The 18,651-nt window shown below is 41.8% G+C and overlaps 3 protein-coding genes across 4 annotated transcripts in view; 1 reads left to right on the forward strand and 2 right to left on the reverse strand.

Moving 5' to 3' along the window:
- Window positions 1-7,940, reverse strand: part of znf385a (zinc finger protein 385A) — a 52,605-nt gene extending 44,665 nt beyond the window's left edge. Inside the window, exon 1 of one of the 2 annotated variants that reach the window (XM_028410215.1) lies at window positions 7,765-7,940. In XM_028410215.1, the coding sequence (XP_028266016.1) occupies window positions 7,765-7,777 (13 nt within the window). In that variant the 5' untranslated portion in view covers window positions 7,778-7,940. Of the gene's footprint in view, window positions 1-2,197; window positions 2,770-7,764 lie in introns of those variants that run through there. The other variant, XM_028410216.1, reaches the window with a different exon arrangement.
- Window positions 7,941-9,643: 1,703 nt separating this feature from the next.
- birc5b (baculoviral IAP repeat containing 5b) lies at window positions 9,644-10,873 on the forward strand. The gene is made up of 4 exons (XM_028410220.1): window positions 9,644-9,841; window positions 10,331-10,440; window positions 10,530-10,647; window positions 10,742-10,873. Exons 1-4 carry the CDS (start codon window positions 9,716-9,718, stop codon window positions 10,829-10,831), a joined length of 444 nt encoding a protein of 147 aa, XP_028266021.1. The 5' UTR covers window positions 9,644-9,715; the 3' UTR covers window positions 10,832-10,873.
- Window positions 10,874-16,922: 6,049 nt separating this feature from the next.
- neurod4 (neuronal differentiation 4) lies at window positions 16,923-17,969 on the reverse strand. The gene has a single exon (XM_028410219.1). The coding sequence runs from the start codon at window positions 17,967-17,969 to the stop codon at window positions 16,923-16,925; it is 1,047 nt and encodes a 348-aa protein (XP_028266020.1).
- Window positions 17,970-18,651: the final 682 nt, after the last annotated feature.

Below are 18,651 nucleotides of genomic sequence, written 5' to 3' on the forward strand. Positions count from 1 at the left end.
AGAGTACACTGCACAGCGCCACCAAACATCCATTACTGTTATCAATATGAGGACTGTCATCGCCATCACATTGGCCAAAGACCTCTGCCAAGACTCCAGAATGCTTTCAAAGCTAGTGAGCATAGCGTAAACACAACACCAAGGACAGAGCAGCACTGGTAAAGGTTATTTGCTCAAGGTCATACTAAACAAAGGATGGATGAAGGCTAATATCCATGCACAAAACAGTTAGTGACGCTTGCAGTTTACACAGACATACTCACAGAGACACTTTAGCCTCATTTTAAAACGCTGTATATATATTGAAATTTATCAGAGATATGTTATCACTACACAGCAGATTTGTATCGGCGAGCTGAATCAGGAAATTTGCTGATTGGGGGTCGTGATCAACCAGCGCCAGAATTGTTAAGGTCATTACAATGACATTACCCTTTTCTGAGGAGGCAAGCAAGAAATGTCAAATCGCTCAGTTGCCACATCATCATGCAAACAGAGGAGAATGTTAGGTGAAGGAAAAGCTTAATGTTCAGACAGAAATAATAGAAGATACCAATCTGAGTGACAGCACAATAAGAAGAAGTCTAGGTCAGCATTTAGGAGGAGTGAAAGAAAAGAAAACAATTAGGTACGATGACAGAAACACAGATTTGGTATTTATGGGTTTGTTATTATTGTCTAAACATCAAATCAGCCTGCTGCTAAAAAAATCTGCCATAAACACAGACAGCATTCTCTGATGCTGCAAAGTTCTAATTTATGGTACTGCACAACAGACGTTACATTCCTCATTTTATTACATACAGTTAAAGAGTTAAAATAAATACACACTGTAATAACTGTTCTCAACTCAAACCACTGGGTGAGTTTGCCTGTTTGTTACAGTGAGGCTGTGGTTGCAGGGTAATGCTGGTGTTAACACGTCCTTGACAAATATCATTTACGTGAGCTGCTACCACCTGCAAGCTGATCAAGATAGTACTTGTTCCAGGAGGCTCAAGTCAGGTGATTCTTTAGTTTTGACCAGCTGCAGAAACTGGAAATATAGAACAGGTAACAAAAGACAAACAAACAAAAACCCACAGTGTGTGATGCAACAAAGGGAAAACAAGTTTTACAGAGTGTTTAGTGAAAGTGTGAACTTCTCATTAGATGTGAACTTTACTGACAAGCTTCATGCCTTTAGCTTACAGGTGTCTTCAATGCACATTTCAAACTAACACACCTCAGACTACATGACTCCCTATAATCATTAAAGATGTCTGCTTGAAAAACATGCCTGCCGGGAGAGCAGAGGAGCAGAGCTGCGCCTGAATCAGTCCAGGCATGCGTTAAAACAAAGTGGCCTCTCCGGCGGAGCACATAGCAACACACACATTTAGAACACACACACGCATACACACAATAACCACACACACTAGCCTCAAACACACAAATTAGAATACCCTAGAACACTTTCTGAAGCTGATGCACACTGCAATGCTTATTAAATTACACTCAAGTTCTTCCTATCTTGCCCACAGAGCCACACAGCCAGTATTTGGTCATATAACTTGACTTGTGTGGCGAGCCCCCGTTCTCTGTATGAATGTACAAGCTGACTATGTAGACCACTCAGATCCCCCCCTCTCTCAGACATGGCCACTATGAGACCAGCATACTAAAGAAGAAAGCACTGGCTGACTAAGAACAGAGCAGTAATGTATATAATAAGGACTGAATCCTCTTTTGGAATGCCATTTGTAGGAAGATTTGGGAGAAACAAGGTACTAGTGTAAGAAAGAAGAAGAAATCAGATAAATTCAGACTATTTATGTAAAATTATCTTTTCTCACTTCATCAGTAAGTTGAGATGTAACCCTCTTCACCTCTTCTAGCAGAACATGAGAATGGTAAGGTCTGGTCATGTGACCAAACAGCCCATAATGATACAGTCCAGCTCCTAACACTTTGACCTTCCCTGTCATCACTCACACCTGCCATATTAATGGCACACTATTATCGTAATTACAAGCACTAACCATGATTTAAAGGTTATGCCAGCTTTCAGTGCTGACAGATGTCTTGTGTGGAATGGAAACCCAGCAGAGCACACTATTAATAAAGAGCTGCTGGTGTCCAAGTTTAAGTAGGGATTAGTGATACAACATGACCGACCTCTCTCCAAAATCCCATGCACCAAAAAGCGACAACTCACCTAAAATCATATTGTGTTGTTGCCTTTGGTGTCCCTGGGTTGACAAGTGTTCCCCTCACTGCCCCCGTCTCTCCTGTTTTCGCCAAGGGGACAATGGCTCCAAAATCTCTTTTCAGAGTTCCTCTCCACTCTCCAGAAAGAGGCAACTCAGAGAGGCAGCACTGGATGTGAGGAGAGACTGCTGCTGCTGCTGCACATGCCGTCTCTTGCGCCTGCTCTTTCCAGGTGAAAAACTGAGTATGTGTGAGGGAGAGAGAGAGACTGAGAGAGAGAGAGAGTGAGCGTGTATGTATGTATATGTGTTTGGAGGAGGGGGTCCGGTGTTTCTGCAGTGGTGGCTCAGGTAAGCCTGAGGACAGACAGAGAGAGAGAGAGAGAGAGAGAGAGACAGGGGGAGAGGGAGAGCCTAAAGTGTGACAGCCAATCACAGGGGCAGGCTATAGAGCCAAGATCTTCTTCTCCACAGCAGCCAGGAGGAAATGCAGTGGTCTCCAACAAACAGCTGACAAGCAGTTTTCCCCTAACTGTATCATTTCAATGGAAGGTCCTCATGCACTGTAAAAGTCAGCGTCTGCTTTGGTCTCTCTCTGTAAAACACACACTCTCTTTCCCACTCTCTCTCTGCTTCTTGTTTTTGGGGTTGGGTATAACCTAAAGGCACCTTACATGCCTCTGCTCTGATTGGTGGCAGGCTCGACCAATGGAAACAGCAGCAGACACTTGTCATCATGCAGAGTGGAAGTCATGAAGGAAAGACGGAGCTTGACTGGAAATGCCGTCTCCCCAACTACTGGTTCTCTGTTTGCAACAATCTCCTCACACGTCTCCCCCTTAAAGTGAGCCTGATTGTCACATCTGTTCATTGCATTTTCTGTTTATTACCCTTCCCCCTCTCTGTCCTTTGACTCCATGTGTACGTGGACTTGTTAGAGGATTAACCTTTTATCTGTGTGGCTTTGTCCTTCTCTCCTTTTCTCCTCATCTCCTAACCTGCCCAAGCAAGGTTACACATTTTTATCAACCTCTCTATGTTGTCGTCAACTGGATGGAATTTAGACTGGGAATGTTGGGGGGGGGGGGGGGGGGGGGTTTGGCAAGCAAAAAAGGAGAGATGAAATAGAAAGCGACAGAGCGGAGGAAGCAGAAGAAGGAGGGGCAGAGATTAAGCTAAATACAAACTGACAGAGGGATGAAGAGACGTGGAGTGACAAGCAGAGACGACCAGAAGGATGGAATACAGAGACGCAGGCAGACAGATTTGGGCACAGGACTGCAGAGAATTAAAACTGTGGACCATAGCAATGCAGTCACTAATTGAAGAACAGCTTCACAGCCAGCTTCTTATGGTCCACTTCCTACACACCAAGGAGCCACTCAAACAGTGTCTGCAGTCATGTTCGAGCACAAGTCTCTGCCTCTCTCTCCCTCTTTCTCTCTCTCTCTCTGCCTCGTGAAGCGAAATCAGAGGATGACTAGAGAGAAACGCTTTCAAAATCACACAGCCACGATGTTATTGAGAAGATCAGCGCTTAAGAGAAGGCTTAACAAAGCTGTCAAAAAATTAATCCCCTTGGGCGGGCATGCTTGCAAACACACAGATACAAACACGTGAGCCCGGGGCTACAGAAAATGCTGCCTGATGTTCATGGTTCCTCCTCTTGTCTTTCTCTCTCTTCCCCTTTTTCCTTTTTCTATCTCTACCCTCCCACCTCCACCACCACCACCACCCTTCTCACGCTCTCAGTCTGAGGCTGTGAGTCACAGGGTGCTGGAGTGAATACTAAGGAGGCTGACACCTCCAAAACCTCGCTGCACAGAAGCACCACTGCACACATTTAAGCCACTGTATGTAAACACTAGGAGGCTTAAATGCAACAAACACCCACCCAAATTTTTTCAGATTATACATCTGGGTAAAATCCACTGAATAAAAGCTGCTGGTGTTATGGAACATATGGCAGCTCTTAACAAAGGCTGCTAAAGATGCAACAGCAAAAAAAATGACGAGACTAATTAACTTAAATGTACGGAACAAACATCTTATAGTGCAATGAAAACAGATTAGAAAAGAGGTCTGAGTCTGTGGATACTTGGATCAAACACACATTATGCCAGAAATGGACTGAGCACTGAGAATGTTTTTGAAAATGGGACACTATCAACTGGAACAATAGTTATCAATATTGTTGTTTGTGCAAGTCGTTCCCTTAGCATTTGTGTGTGTGTGTCAGCAAAAGAGCAGAGATAGGGTTTCCTCATTAGTTGTGTTGGTATCAATAATTCAGAGCCAGTCCTTGTTGGCGTTCAATGGTCCGAGTGCTAATGTGCTGTCGGGCCAACAGGGGCCCAGGGCCCAGCGCCACTTTAATGGATGTCATGATGAGAGGGTGAAATCGGAGCATGGAGATCCTGTATCATCCATAGGCAGGAAGACAGAGGAAGGACAAGGCAGGAGGAATGAGGGGACAGGGGACAGGGGTGAAGGCCACTAGGGAGAAGACAGATGGCTTTATTGGACAGGTATGTGAGCAGAGGGGAGATCAGAGAAACAGGTAGAGGAGGCAGAGAGACCAGATCACTGGATCAGATCACTTTAAAGGTCATTATTCTGGAGAAGGTGTACTGATCTCTGTCACTTCTGGATGGGAGCGCATCATTGGATATAGTTTTTTTTTCATTTGTCATTCACGTACAAACATCTCTTCAGATCATTTGAAGTATTTTACCTATAAGTTGGAAAAACAATGCTGCATTTGTAGGTAGATCATCATGACAGAGACTAGATGATTTCTGCAAATATGTGTCAAAAATATGTGCAAAAATCATCATCAGGATCAGCAAAAAGCCATTAGGAGACAAATAATATTATATTATCCAACATAATTTTTTAATTGTTTGTTTTTTAATTGTTTCATTTAATTAATTGTCTTTAAAGTGTTACCTATTCATTATGCTGCATTTATAATTAGTTATTTTTAAGGAGGTTATTATGATGTTATCCCAAGCCAGAAAAGAAAGTGCTCAATGTTTTGAATTTTTTGTTAACCAGGGCCAACAGGTTTTTTTGGGCTTATATCTAGCTTGAAACAAATCATGATGATAAAGACATAGTGGTCTAATTATGAAATATTAGACACAACACAATAACAAAAATAGACTGACACTTCAACCATGGTAGTTTTAAATTAAATGTTTTGAATAGTTGATTTTTAAAGTGAGGTTGCACAACTTGCTTGAGAGAGTAAATCGTGAGTAGTAAACCTTTGCTGCCCTCTGCTGGTCATCACTTTATTACACGGTGTAATTCCTTCTGTCAAAGATTGATAGGGGTACTAGACAGCAGTCTGGATAAGTTTCATAACTGAAAATGATCCCATGCTAACTGAGAATGTGGTATGTTTCCAGACTCATGTCAACTGACAAAACCGAATGGACAGAAGACGCACAGCTTACAGTGTGGATGGCCTGAATTCATAAATACCCTGATATACCTCACTCAAGCTATTTTGATCTATTCCACAGACTTGTGTAGACAAAGCTGCTGGGACCACTATCCTCACTGAAAATGTTTTTTTATATCAGCAGAATGTAGCACACGGTATAATCGCAGCAGGTGAAATGCTAAAGGAATGACTGCTGCCTATGAAAGACTTACAAGGATTTATTCATCTGATGTGCAGCGACAGCCTGTGAGAGATATATCGGCCCTGTGGAAGAGACTACATCAAACTCAGCCATTCAAATAATGCTCAGATCCATCTTCCGCATTCTTTCCTGCAGGAGAAACACACGGTAAATCTACACTCGCTGAAATTTGCCAGACAGGCATTAACTCACTTCCTTACATCAGCTCAAACACAGTGTCAAAAAGCTACTTCTGGTGATCATAAATTCTGGTCATATTTCATGAGCCTGGGCCTGCAGGCACTTTGTGACTTTCCAGAAATGCTAGTTTGCCCTTTTTCTTTTTTTTGTTGTAGATTTTGCTTGTGTGTTAAAATGGAGGAGATTTCTGTTCTGGCTGCATTTGGTCATACATTGTATGCTTTGGGTGTCTCCTTGCACTGTGGTGGTGAATTTAGAGGCTGCCGATGAAGGTCAGAGGTGAGCTGGCCAGGCATGCACCAGGCGTCAGCATACTTGAACTGTATCTCATAATGCAGCATTGCCCTTTCAACAAAGATAATAAATCACTGCTTATTAACTGAAAACGGTCCAAATATTGAGGTTTTTGAGGCACACAGTTTTACTGTTAATACAAAAACAAGTACAGCTCTGTATGTACACAAGGACTTCTGCATTCCCCTTGAACTGGCCTGAGCCTGCAAGTCTGACAGGCATATCACTTTGCAACTGTGAGGGATAATCATCTCACTAAATTTAGACTATTGATCAGGTGTGGATGTGTGCAGGATATGTGGCCAGCAGTGTTTCTTGCATTCATTTTTTTTCTTTCTCCAGGAAACATGTAAATAATTCAGGATGCTTTCTTTTGATTGTTACAAATAAAGTGGAGTTTTGTTGAGAACAGTTGTTGCAGGCGGTGTGAAACAAAAAGTATTTCCATCAATTATCCAGGATAAACAGAAAATCTATTGTCTCCATTGCCAAAAAAAATCCATGTTTGCATTCTTCTCCAGAGTAAGAGCTACCAAAATAATACACTCATAGCTGTTTGTCAATAAAAAAACATCTGTATTCCTGTAGTGCTTTGTTCTTTAACTATATAATATATAAATAAATAGCAAAATAAAGAATGTTCCCAAACTTTACAGACTGATTATGAAACATTTCTCTCTTCTTTTCGTGTTTGGCTATGCTTATGGTTATTTGGCTGTGTTGGCAACATGTTTTTGATCAGTCATACCTTCCTGGAAAAAAAAGAGAGGAGGGGGTTGGGTTTTGTGAGGATGTGTGGAAATGTGTACACAGGTGGATGTGCCTCTCTTGTGAATCCACACTTGCCTACAGAGATAGAGAATGTTGATGTTGACTGTCACACTCTCACATGCCCCTGACATTTTTACACCATGCATCGGAGGACAGGGTGCCTTTTCTTTCCAGCCACATTCACACATTATAGGTTCTTGTTGAAACATTTTACTATTCATTCATATCGTTCTCCTCTGGGCTGACACATTTAATGTTGTTATGCAGTGTGTTCTACAACACAGCAATTTGTTACACATCTTCTATTCAGAACAGAGTCTATTTCTAAAGCTCAGACATTCCTTAGCTGAGAGTGAAAAAAGGGGTCAACCCCATCCATGCACCAACATGTAGTCTCACTCCTGCCTTCATCAGCAGCAACAGCACGTCGGGTTTACACAGATTTAGATGGTGCATGCATTAAAACTCATTCCTGCAGAAACAGCTGTGCGGGGTTCAGTCAGGACATGGGAGCAGCAGAAGACAGGTGGAGCTGTCAGGACAGTTCTAAGCTCTATGAATACATGTATAGTTCACACAAGAATAAGGATCAGTAACTTTAATATACACGTGTGTACACATACAGACACACACAACAGCAGCATGATAATAATAATAATAATAGGTAGATTTCTTACCTGTGCTCCACATTGGCTACACCTTTACCCCTGGTGCTCTTACTTTTCTTACTGACTCCAATCTCCAACCCTGGCTCTTTATAACAGGATTTCCTCTTTTAAATCCCCTCCAGCATGAAACCTGCCGGGGCTCTTCAGGTGAAAGGAAACAAATGACTAAATTTTCTTTAATTAAAAAAAAATTCCAAGAGCAGCATATTCAAACAGCAGCATGCGATGGCACTGTAAGGGACATGTGGAGTGAAGAGACGCAAACACATTGACTCTGTCACACCTCCCGACATCACATCTCCTCCCTCCCTCTGGGCTCTCAGTCCTGTGTGAAAACAAAGCCAGAACAGGAGATTCCAGCAGCTAATCTTGGCAGACCTTAACAAGTGAGGGCAGTTTTGTCAGAAGAAGAGGGCAGACTGCTGAATACTGTTGTAGAGAAATGAGTCAAATGTCAATAGAGTAAAATGAGAGAAGATGAACACTAAGAGATGATTTGTGGTACAGAACAGGGAATGGATTCTCAAATCTATCTGAAAGGCAACCAATGAACTCTGAAATGTCAGTCGCCCTCACACTTGCAGTTATCCTGGGAGGAAATAGAGAAAAACAGGGAAAATGTTCGATGTATGGAAAAATGCTGAGTGACAACAGTAACACAGACATGCAAAAATTCAGAAGTAAATGCTATTCTGCACTGTCTGCAGTGAGCAGCCACCCACCACACAGGCCACTTGGAGCTGCCATACTGTAATGTGACATGACTAGATGTCCAACTCACTCTTACCGTTCAGTAAGACCTTACGCGACATCACCTCTCAGAGTGCGATACGCTCACAGTATAAAAACCACACACTCTCAGCCCTATAAACAGCCACAGTGTGTCTCAGCACCCCCCGGCAGTCTGCAGAAAGATCAGGTTAGAAGGTTAGAAGAGGAAAAGGACAGCAGTTTACAGCTGTAAGCACATTTCAGTACTCAAGAGCCTGAGGGGTAGCGTTACAGACACACTGCAGACCAGAACTGTTCCTGTCATAAACATGCTAAGGTTACACCACAAACCATTATATTTTACAATCATCTTTCTAATGATATGGCTCTATTTACTTTTGCTCAAATACTCTTACCTGGAAAGAGAACTCTGAAGTCTGTAATATCCTTTTTTAATAAGAAAACTGAACATTTTGTGGCTTTAGTCATGTTTAATTATACACAGATTTTATTTGCTTTCATTAAACTTCTTAATTGGTCTGAGGAGCAATCTTGACAATTAACATATAACACAATTAACTGATTTAAAAAAAATGTGCAAAAAATACTGACATTTTCTGAAGTGGATATTGGTCCTGCAGGCTTTATTGAGAAGATGCAGTAGAACACATTCACCACTAATACAACTTTGAACCACAAGGTGGGCTAATGAGTAAATGTGGCACCTAGTCTGTCCTCAGTTCCACAGTTTAGAAGTTACAGGTGTTCAGTCTTGAAAAGAAATGAACAAACATGTAAGATAATGTGCTGGGTAGTGATGTCCGCCCTCTGTGGGGACTATACTTCCATCTCTCTGCAGTGCAGTGCCTGATGCCAGTGTCCGGGAGAGGCGGTGTGTGTTGAAGTATGGAAGTATGGAATGACAGTATACTATTGATAGTTGCATAATAATAATAACTGCTACTACAGCACTTATTTTATTGCCCTTTGAGTCAGTAACACAAAGTGTACACAATATCACAGCACATCATGACAAGTCACAGGATCTGTAGACTTGCTGCACTTGTTCAATGGACTCTGGTGACCTCATTTCCCTATTATGGCCCCGCCCACTTGTGACCTGAGCAGAGTTGAAATCAACCACACCTGCAAACACCTGTGGAAGTGTGTGTGGAGGTGTGTGGCAGTGTGGGCCTTGAGCACATGTCTGCACTGAGACTGTAAATCAAATACACGCTGGGCTAAGGACATGGTGAACGTTAATTTACTGAGCACCAGATTTTACTCATATGACAAAATGTATAGTCATGACTTACGTGAACGCAGCTTTGAAGACTGGCCTTTCAGAGAGGATTGTAACTGCACACCTGAAAAGGTAACTAACTACTATGACAAACTCTTCTAAAGCTTTGAATTATAAAATATTTTATTTAACAGAATGCCTATGTTACTGGTAATTAAGTCCTTGTACATGTGCCTTTCCATGATGGCACACAAAGTTTATCAAAGTAATGTCCTTTGTTATATAACATTCCCAACTTAGTTTACACATAAATGATACCCCAGCCTTTTTATCCAAGGCTGTGACATCTTGTGATTTACACCTAAGCAGGTGTCAGATTCTGTTTCTTCAAGTGTCCAGTGCGTAGACCCTTCCTATTGCCCACCCTAGTCTCTTCTTGATAGATGAGCTGCTGACATGTTGCTTGGTGAGCAACACTGTGTACAATATTACCAGCTCATAACCCCCCCCAAGAGTCAAACAGCAGACAATCCTCTGCTCCTGAATCTTTCAGTTTTGTGTTGTAGAAGTCTGTATAAAAATACTGCAGACATGATGGCTGCTGTTGTTTTGGTTTTGCAGATGGCTAAGGCCGGGTTTGTCCATTGCCCCAGTGTGAATGAGCCTGATGTGGCCTGCTGTTTCTTCTGTCTGATTGAACTGGAGGGCTGGGAGCCAGATGACGATCCCTGGTGAGAAAAGCATGGCAACTTCCTTTATTTGTGTGTGTGTGTGTGTTTAGCATTTAGCTATTATGTCTTTAAAATATCCTCCTGACCAGGTTGGAACATATAAAACGCTCCCCTAACTGTGGATTCCTAACCATGAAGAAGGACTTCACAGAGCTAACTGTGGCTGAATTTTACAACATGGAAAAAGAGAGGCTGAAGATCTACGTTGTAAGTGTCCAAAGGAAATAGCAGCTCAAGAAAATGAAAACTTTGTTTAATGCACTTGTTTAGTGGTTGTTCAGCTTTTTTGTCTTTTTTTCAGAGAAAAGTTTGTCACAAAAGGTTGGCAGAGATTCGAGATGACATTGACCATTTTCTCCTGAGGCTTAAATCTCAGATGGACTCTGTATGATTTTAAAAATAGTTTTTTTTATTTATACAAAAATCTTAAGAGTGCACTGTGCCACTTATATTATTGGCTAAGAAGTCTGAAGTAATGGCTGTTTAAAAATAATAAAGTTCTGTCAAATAATACACTTTCCTTGTTGTAATATCTTTAGCCACAAGATGGCGCTTTAGCACTAAAACTGCTCTCCCGTGACACAAACAGACTTTCTAGAATTCCAAATCTCTCACTCAAAACCTCCACAAGTTCTATCTGAAATAAAAGCAGACATTCAGCAGGAATACAATGTGGTCTCTATTCACTCTTTTCAACCAAATACTTGCCATTTTCCCAAACGTGCCACCATCCCTACCACCCCTTTTCAAACCTTGACCCTGGACAGATGGCCTGAAGCCCCTCCCTTTCAATACCAACTGTTGCCCCTGTAACATCTGTTACATATAGGGGGACAGTGTGCACTGAGAGGGCTCACCAGGACACTTGTCCAACCCTGTGAGGAGGACTGAGATTTAAGAAATCCTGCTGGATGCTGACAATGGGAACTGTGGGACTGGTGCCCATATTTCAGAGAAAATAAATAAATAAACTCTGTCACATAGTAATGGTTAAACTGAATCCTAAATTAAAAGATTCCACAATGTTATAATTTGTCAAAGTTTGTACAAAGTCTTGAGTTTTTATGTAGCAAAAATGAGACGCTGAGTTCAAGGTGTGTGTGCCTCTCCGAGTGTCTGATGGGAGGGTTGGCTGGATGGAGTGCAGGATTAAAACATGCTATCCCTTCTGCAACCTTCCACTGTTCTGGATTAATGTCTAATGTAACACTCTGGCCACTGAGCCCACATCAGCTGCTTAATTCTCTTTTATCCGCTCACTCCAGAGCAAATTGGAGAGAGAATATTTTTAGAGGAAAAAAAGAATAAATACCCATAGGTGATGTAACATTTCTAATGAAAATGTCATGCTTCTAGTTTCATGGGTGTTTTAGCTGCTATGAAGTATTCCGCTACTCATTTACATTTTGCTGTCAAAGTATTAGGTTTGGACATCGTTTACATTAAATGTGCCTGATTTCTTTAAATATATATATATATATATATATACACAAACTGTTTACTAATGAGATGGTTGGTGTGTTTTTTCATATGTGCATTGATGATTAAGAGTATGTTTACAGTAATTGCTAATGTAACTCTAATCAGGGTTTATACGCATATCCTGGGTCAATCCACTTATTTATGTGTGCTCCAGAAAATGAACAAAGAGAGTAGCCTGATGTAGGCTTATCTGTGGAGGAAAAAATGATTAGATGTTATTGGATCATAACTGAGGTGGGAGCATGTCCTTATGTCCCACATAGTAATTATTAGGATGAACTCAAATTGTAATGAAAAAAGAGATTTAGTGAGATAACTAAAGTCTGTTCTGCTAAACAAACTGTAATACAAATGTAGCAGATGGACAAACGGACAGATGTTACTAACAGAAACTTTACAACCTGAGCTCTCCATTCGACCCCATCTGTTGCTCTTGCAACCAGTACCTCCCTCAACCCTCCTCCAACGCTGCTCCTCTCTCCTTCCCATCAGCATCTATCACCAAGGCCTCACCCCTAATGCTCCACACACTGCTCTGCCCTCAGTGAATGACATAAGCATTTACCCTCTTCAGTGACCTGGTTTAACCTCTCACAAACAAAGGCCAAATGAAACTACATATTATCACATAAAGATGCCCTTACAGCTTCCTCGCTGCTGTGGTCTTTGCTGTACTCACCTTTTCCCATATGAAAGTGTGAGAATATATTAAAGAAGATGTATAAGTGTTTAGATTGGCATTCATGGAGGCTGTTTGGAGAGGTGTCACATTGAATGTACCAGTGAATGTGATCATTATACTGAAACATTTCCAGAAAAAACAGGAGTTAGGCGGGTCTTCACATCATAAATAGTTTTTAAAAATAAAATTCTGTTTCTCCTTTCCCACCCCTGTATCTAGTAAGTCTGACATGCAGGCTGCTCTCAGACACCATAGCCCTCCTACCTTGGCTGTTTTTTGTGCCCTCTTCCAAAGGGACCTCCATCTGTCCCTACACTCAGCCCATTGTGGTGTCCCTAAGCCCAGCAACTTCCACAATGCAGTGGGCGTGCAAGGGAGGGGGCAGGGTAAACACGACAGCATCCAGATCCCATTAGAAGCTCTTTAACTCCTACACCCTACTACTCTCAGAGAACTCTGGGAGGGGAAGGTCCACCCCTTGTCCTCACTTGCACAATGTCATCTTTTTTCACCCACTTCCATAGGTAATGAACCTGTGAGCTGCTCTATTCCAACATAAATAATGTTTGTCTTTGCTGCTAACTTCGAATTATTATTACTTTCCACTGCAAGTACAATTAATCAATTAATCAGCTTAGGCCAAATATATTTTTTGTTTGTTTCTTTTTGTTTTTAACCACTTTTTCCTCAATGTTGACCAAGTCCCCAATTTTGATCATTTGGAATTAACCCTCCACTATGTTCCCAGCGTGCCAACTCTCATTGTGCTTCTCTGTCTTTGCCCACATCTCTTTCTCCATCCATCCTCTTGGCCTTTCTTCTACCAGCTGCTCCGCTAAGTCTTGGGCGTCTCCAATTTGGGGTGCTCCACCTCTCAACCTGGGCACCCATGTCCCTATGCACCCCACAGAGACAAATGTGTGTGTGTGTCCATGTGTGCTGAGGCCCAAGAGGAAGGGGGATCACTGTGTTCGCCCCAGCTTAAAGGCATAGGGATTATCGACACACAGACACTGATTAAAGCCTTCCAGCCTCCTATGGCCCCATTAATACAATCTTAATCACAATGCTTTATCCCTCCATCTAGCTCCTATGGATCAGGACCTTTTCATTTTAATATGAGCTACTCTTGTTTGGCCAGTGGATTAAGTTTTGCTGTACACGGAAACTAAAATATAAGCACAAGTGGAAAGTGTAGAGCCAGCTTTAAACTGAACTTTAAAAGCCTCAGATTTTTTATTTAGATTTGTTTTAATTTAATTTGTCATCCTTCCCCTGCCAAAATAAATTACATTCATGGTTATCATTTTATTTTTTTTAATCACATAGGGCTTAGGTTGTGTTTAAAAAGGTAATGTTTAAAAAAATCAAATCAAAACAACAAAACTTCCGACATCTCACTCTCTCAGGGGATTCAGCTACAGGTTGTGATCTGCTTTCTGCTGTCTCCACCAAGATGGCATCACAGAACATGTGTTTGTTTCCCCATAGGAAACACTCATCATAGATAAGGGCCACTTTGAAGAGTATAAGCTACATGCTTTACAGCAGACATTTAACCATAGAACGTATTTCCCCTCATCATTTTTACACAATTCATTATTTACAATGAGCATTAACCCCTAAATGCTCCCAACAGGGATATCATTTCTACATCTACTTCTGAATTGTCCTGTGTAAATATCCAACTCTCCACCATGTCCCAATCTCTGAGACTGCCTTGCATCGCTGTGTTCTGTAATCTTGTATCCAAAGTCAATTTGCAGGGATTATTTCCGTATCCACCCACTCATGTATTTGGACTCTAGAGGATAATTCACATGCCCACCTCCCACCCCCACCCTGCCATCGTCTTCTTGCCACAACAAAACAGCAAAGACAAAGCGGGTGTACGCCAGCTAACTCTGCCAGTACTTTCTCACAGGCCAAGTGTCTGCCTGTGTGTAAAGCTATGTGTCATTCTGTGCCAAGGTTGACATGCAAGACCAGAGAGGACAAACTTGTGAATGAGGAGCGAGGACCTCAGTCACCTCTGCTGCCCTCTCCTTCTCTTTCCTCTTCTTCTTTTCTGCAGCACACACACTAATTCCCCTGTCCCTCTCTCATCCCTCTCATGCTCTTACTCTCTTCTCTCTCTCTTTCTCCCCAAATTGGCCCAGCTGTCCATCAGCAACACCCCCCCCCCACCCCCCCCTGCAGTTCCCCCAGCTGTCTGCCCTCCCCAAATGAGAAGCCCAACAACAATACAGGTCACAGGTCAAGAGAAAGAACAGGCTGCGTTCACAATAGACCAGTGGCGCCCGCTAAAACAATCGTTCCCTTTTCTTCTCCTGCCTTTCCCCACTGTTGCCAAGACTGGAAAAGACAAACCTTTGGAGAGGTAGCTAAAGAGGGGTGGGGGGCATCCTCTTGGACCACAGGCTCCAGAGCACCTTCCCCTCATACAATTGGCTGAAGGACAACAAGTATAAACACTCTTATACACACCAGCTCTTGTTCTCACCACTCCATCGTCGCGCTCTGCCACCCTGTTCTTTGTTTCTTTCAAGAGCCATGTCCTTTACTACTATCATTAAAGTCAAAACTGATTCTTTGGTCATTACTTGAGTGATATAATTATGTTGGGAAAACATTTATATATCTCTGGCTTGAACTGATTTGAAAACGGGATGTTTGATTACTGCTTTGATGAAATTTGAATCTACCTTTTTGAAATTCCTATGTTATTATAAGATTTATTGTCTAAGTATTATACTATAAGTATTGTCTAAGTAACCGTCTCCACAATCATATGCTGTGTCTCTAAATAAAAATGTCAGGCTTCTCAGTGACTGTGGATGAATTATGTGAAAATGAGTTCTTGCCCTACAGTGTTTTGGCATGAGCTGGATGGGAAAATGTGACATGTGGGAGAGAAAGCTAACGATAGAGACTCAGAAAAGCCTCTGTGACATGTTCACCTGTTCCCCAGAGCTGTTTTCCCATGGCCCACAACAGCCTCCTGTCTGACCTAATAGAAACCCCAGCGCAGGCCTTTGAATGACATCATACACAGAATCTCTCTCTCTCTCTCTCTCTCTCTCTCTCTCTCTCTCTTTCTCACACACACACAAACACAGATGCTCACATTCTGCACCCAATCTCTACCCAGCCATGCAGTCCTCCTTTATCCAGAAACTTAACCTCATACATGTTGCACTTGCTGTTGTTTGTGTATAATTTTATAATTTTTGAAATATAAACATTTAGGTCCAAGGATTACTGCTAGAAACATGTTATTTTGCTATATTTTAGTTGGGCCAAATCTGTAAAATTACAAAATAGAGAAAAAGAGCTTGATTTACATAATTTAGCTTTAGAAATTAACATTTTCTCTAATTTAGTGTAGTTTGTGGAAAAACCTAATATATGTACTTAACAATATGACAACCACATATGAAAAAGTCCACTATATTTAAAGTTTCACTGGTGTTCACATGGATTGATGTACTGAAACTGCAAAAACATTAAGTCTAAAGACCAAACCGTCAGAAAACACATGGCACACATTGTTACTATAGAAATAGTATATAATATAAGAATATTTATTCAATTAAGTGCGAAACAGCAAAATATTAACAGTACAGTATGACAAGAAGAACCATGACACTAAATGAACAAGAACCTGAAAAACCTCAAATAAATAAATTAAATACAGTAGAGCTACCAGTGACTGGCAACAAACCAAGAAGACAGTGAAACAAAAACTGTGCTGAGAAAAATATAAAAAAGGACGAGACATTGTCAAAATAAATATTAAATACAGATATAAATAAATCCATTGCTTTTGTTTCAATGTGTAGGACAATTGCTGTTGGCCTCAGTGCACAATTTGAGTTGGATCAATTGATCAATTGAGCAGATCTTCTTATAAAGTTTTCATTTTTTTTGTTCAAACTTTGAAGCATCTGAGCAATGCATGGATGTGTAATTTGGTAAACTAATCTTTAGTTCCGCTCTTTAACAACTGAGAGGGCAATGTGTTGAGAAATCATAATAATCTAAATATTAACACATAATCAGAACAAAAAAAGAATAAATAAAATAATAATGTTATGGGTGCATGTTTGAATCAGGTAGATTGAGTTGAGGTGATGAGTCTCTCTCTGTCTCTCTGAGCATTCATTGCTCTCCCAGAGTACTAACAACAGAAATGTTGTTGTAACCATTTTCTCTATACAGTCAGTACCATGGTCGTCATTTTAACAGCAGTTTATACCGGAGTTTTACTTCTCCTCTGGACAGTTTCATAGCAGTCACTCACTCTTCCTTTCACACTTCAGATGGTGCCCATCTGAGAGGTGACCAGGTGAGAGGGTGTGAAGGAATCAAAGGCGATATCCAGGGGAAGCTCATAACGAGAAGCCTGAAAAAGTGGGTGGGCCTGAGGCCCCCCTGCTAGGCTGCCAGTTGTGGAAGTCGGGTAATGGTGTGATGACAGATAGTGGGCATGGTGGCTTGGATGGGGTGTGTAGTTCCTCTCTGACTCATGTGGAGAAGGCTCCTGCTTCAGGGCAAAGTTGCCACTGATACTGAGGGGGGGAGTAAGGGGCCCGTCGTATGGTGGAGTGCCACTGCTGCACTCATTAGGGGAGGGGTTGTCATACACAGGCCCCTTGAATCCCTTCATGTGGAGGAGGTGAGATGCCTCCAGAGAGCCGTAGGGTGGACTGGGAAGGCCTGGGGACGGATAACTGAGGGGATGGCCAGCCACCACTCCAGGACCTCCACACTTGTCCTGAGTCATTGAAGAAGGTCCCAGCTGCAGGCTGCCAGCCACAAGGTTACTGGTGGGCTGAGACAGACCTTTACACAGCATCTCCACAAACCCATGGCTCTCTGGGGACTGGCCACTCTCAAGCACCTCTGAAAGAGCCCAGATGTAATTGCGGGCCAGCCGTAGAGTCTCAATCTTTGAAAGCTTCTGTGTCTTGGAGTAGCAGGGCATCACTCTACGCAGATTATCCAGGGCATCATTCAGCCCGTGCATACGAGAACGTTCTCTGGCATTAGCCTTGACCCGCCGAGCACGAAACCTCTCCTGTCTAGCTTTGGTCATCTTCTTCTTCTTGGGCCCTCTTCTTTTGGGAGCTTTTTCTCCATTTGGTCCAACTTCCTCATCATCATCTTCTTCCTCTTCTTCCTCCATATCCTCACTGCCCAGTTCATTGCAGGAGTGGATACGGCCCCCTACAATAAGGCCATGGCGCCCCCTCATCTCTGGACTTTCATCTCCGTCCTGTGAGCTGACATCCTCCTCTAGCCAGCCAAGGGAACTCACCAGCTCGCTCATGTCTCCACTCTTTCCAAAAGGTTTGGTCATCATTTTGATCTGAAGGCACACAGAACATTGGTCAGCAACTAATGAGCCTACTTCATCCAGTGTTTAATGTGTGTAAATGTGTAAATGATTGAATGAATAAAAAGATCAGTGACAAAAGAAGCAGATCATGACACACAGTGACTGACAGCACTGCACTCATTTCAGCACTACGGTGTGGACAGCTCAGTCATTTCACTCTAAAATTGTTTATTCTATCAAATATTTGAAAGATATCCTGTAATTATTTGGACTGTTATTGTTGAAATGTTACACTGTATTAAGAAATTCACGTCGTGGGTTTTATGATTGATGTGGAGGGATGGTGCCTGCTGTTGTGTTCTAGTCGTTTTAGAGACGCTATCAATCTGGGACACGACGGGATTTACTCTGCATATAAAGCTCAAAGATTAAATAGGCAACGTACAAATCAACAAACATGCGGACAAGCCGCACATAAACTCTTCATAACGTCATAAAGCACGGATAATTGTTATATATCAGTATAATTTAGAATATAATGCATGTTGCCTTAATTTAAATCTACTAAATAAATATACTGTATACTAGGCTATATCATTGTTGTAATTTAAAACAAAGATCTGACAGAAAAATGCTATTGTTTTGCAAAACAAGTTGCCCCAGTTAATTATTGTGCACAATGCGTAAAAGTGGAACAAATGACTGT

Source organism: Parambassis ranga, chromosome 7 (genome assembly GCF_900634625.1).
Source record: "Parambassis ranga chromosome 7, fParRan2.1, whole genome shotgun sequence".
Classification (NCBI taxonomy): domain Eukaryota; kingdom Metazoa; phylum Chordata; class Actinopteri; family Ambassidae; genus Parambassis; species Parambassis ranga.

Coding starts and splice junctions, on each gene's coding strand:
- birc5b (XM_028410220.1), top strand. CDS start 9,716: ATGGTGAACGTTAATTTACTGAGCACCAGATTTTACTCATATGACAAA. Junction 9,842..10,330: donor GTAACTGCACACCTGAAAAG/GTAACTAACTAC, acceptor TTGGTTTTGCAG/ATGGCTAAGGCCGGGTTTGT. Junction 10,441..10,529: donor GAGCCAGATGACGATCCCTG/GTGAGAAAAGCA, acceptor CCTCCTGACCAG/GTTGGAACATATAAAACGCT.
- neurod4 (XM_028410219.1), bottom strand. CDS start 17,969: ATGATGACCAAACCTTTTGGAAAGAGTGGAGACATGAGCGAGCTGGTG.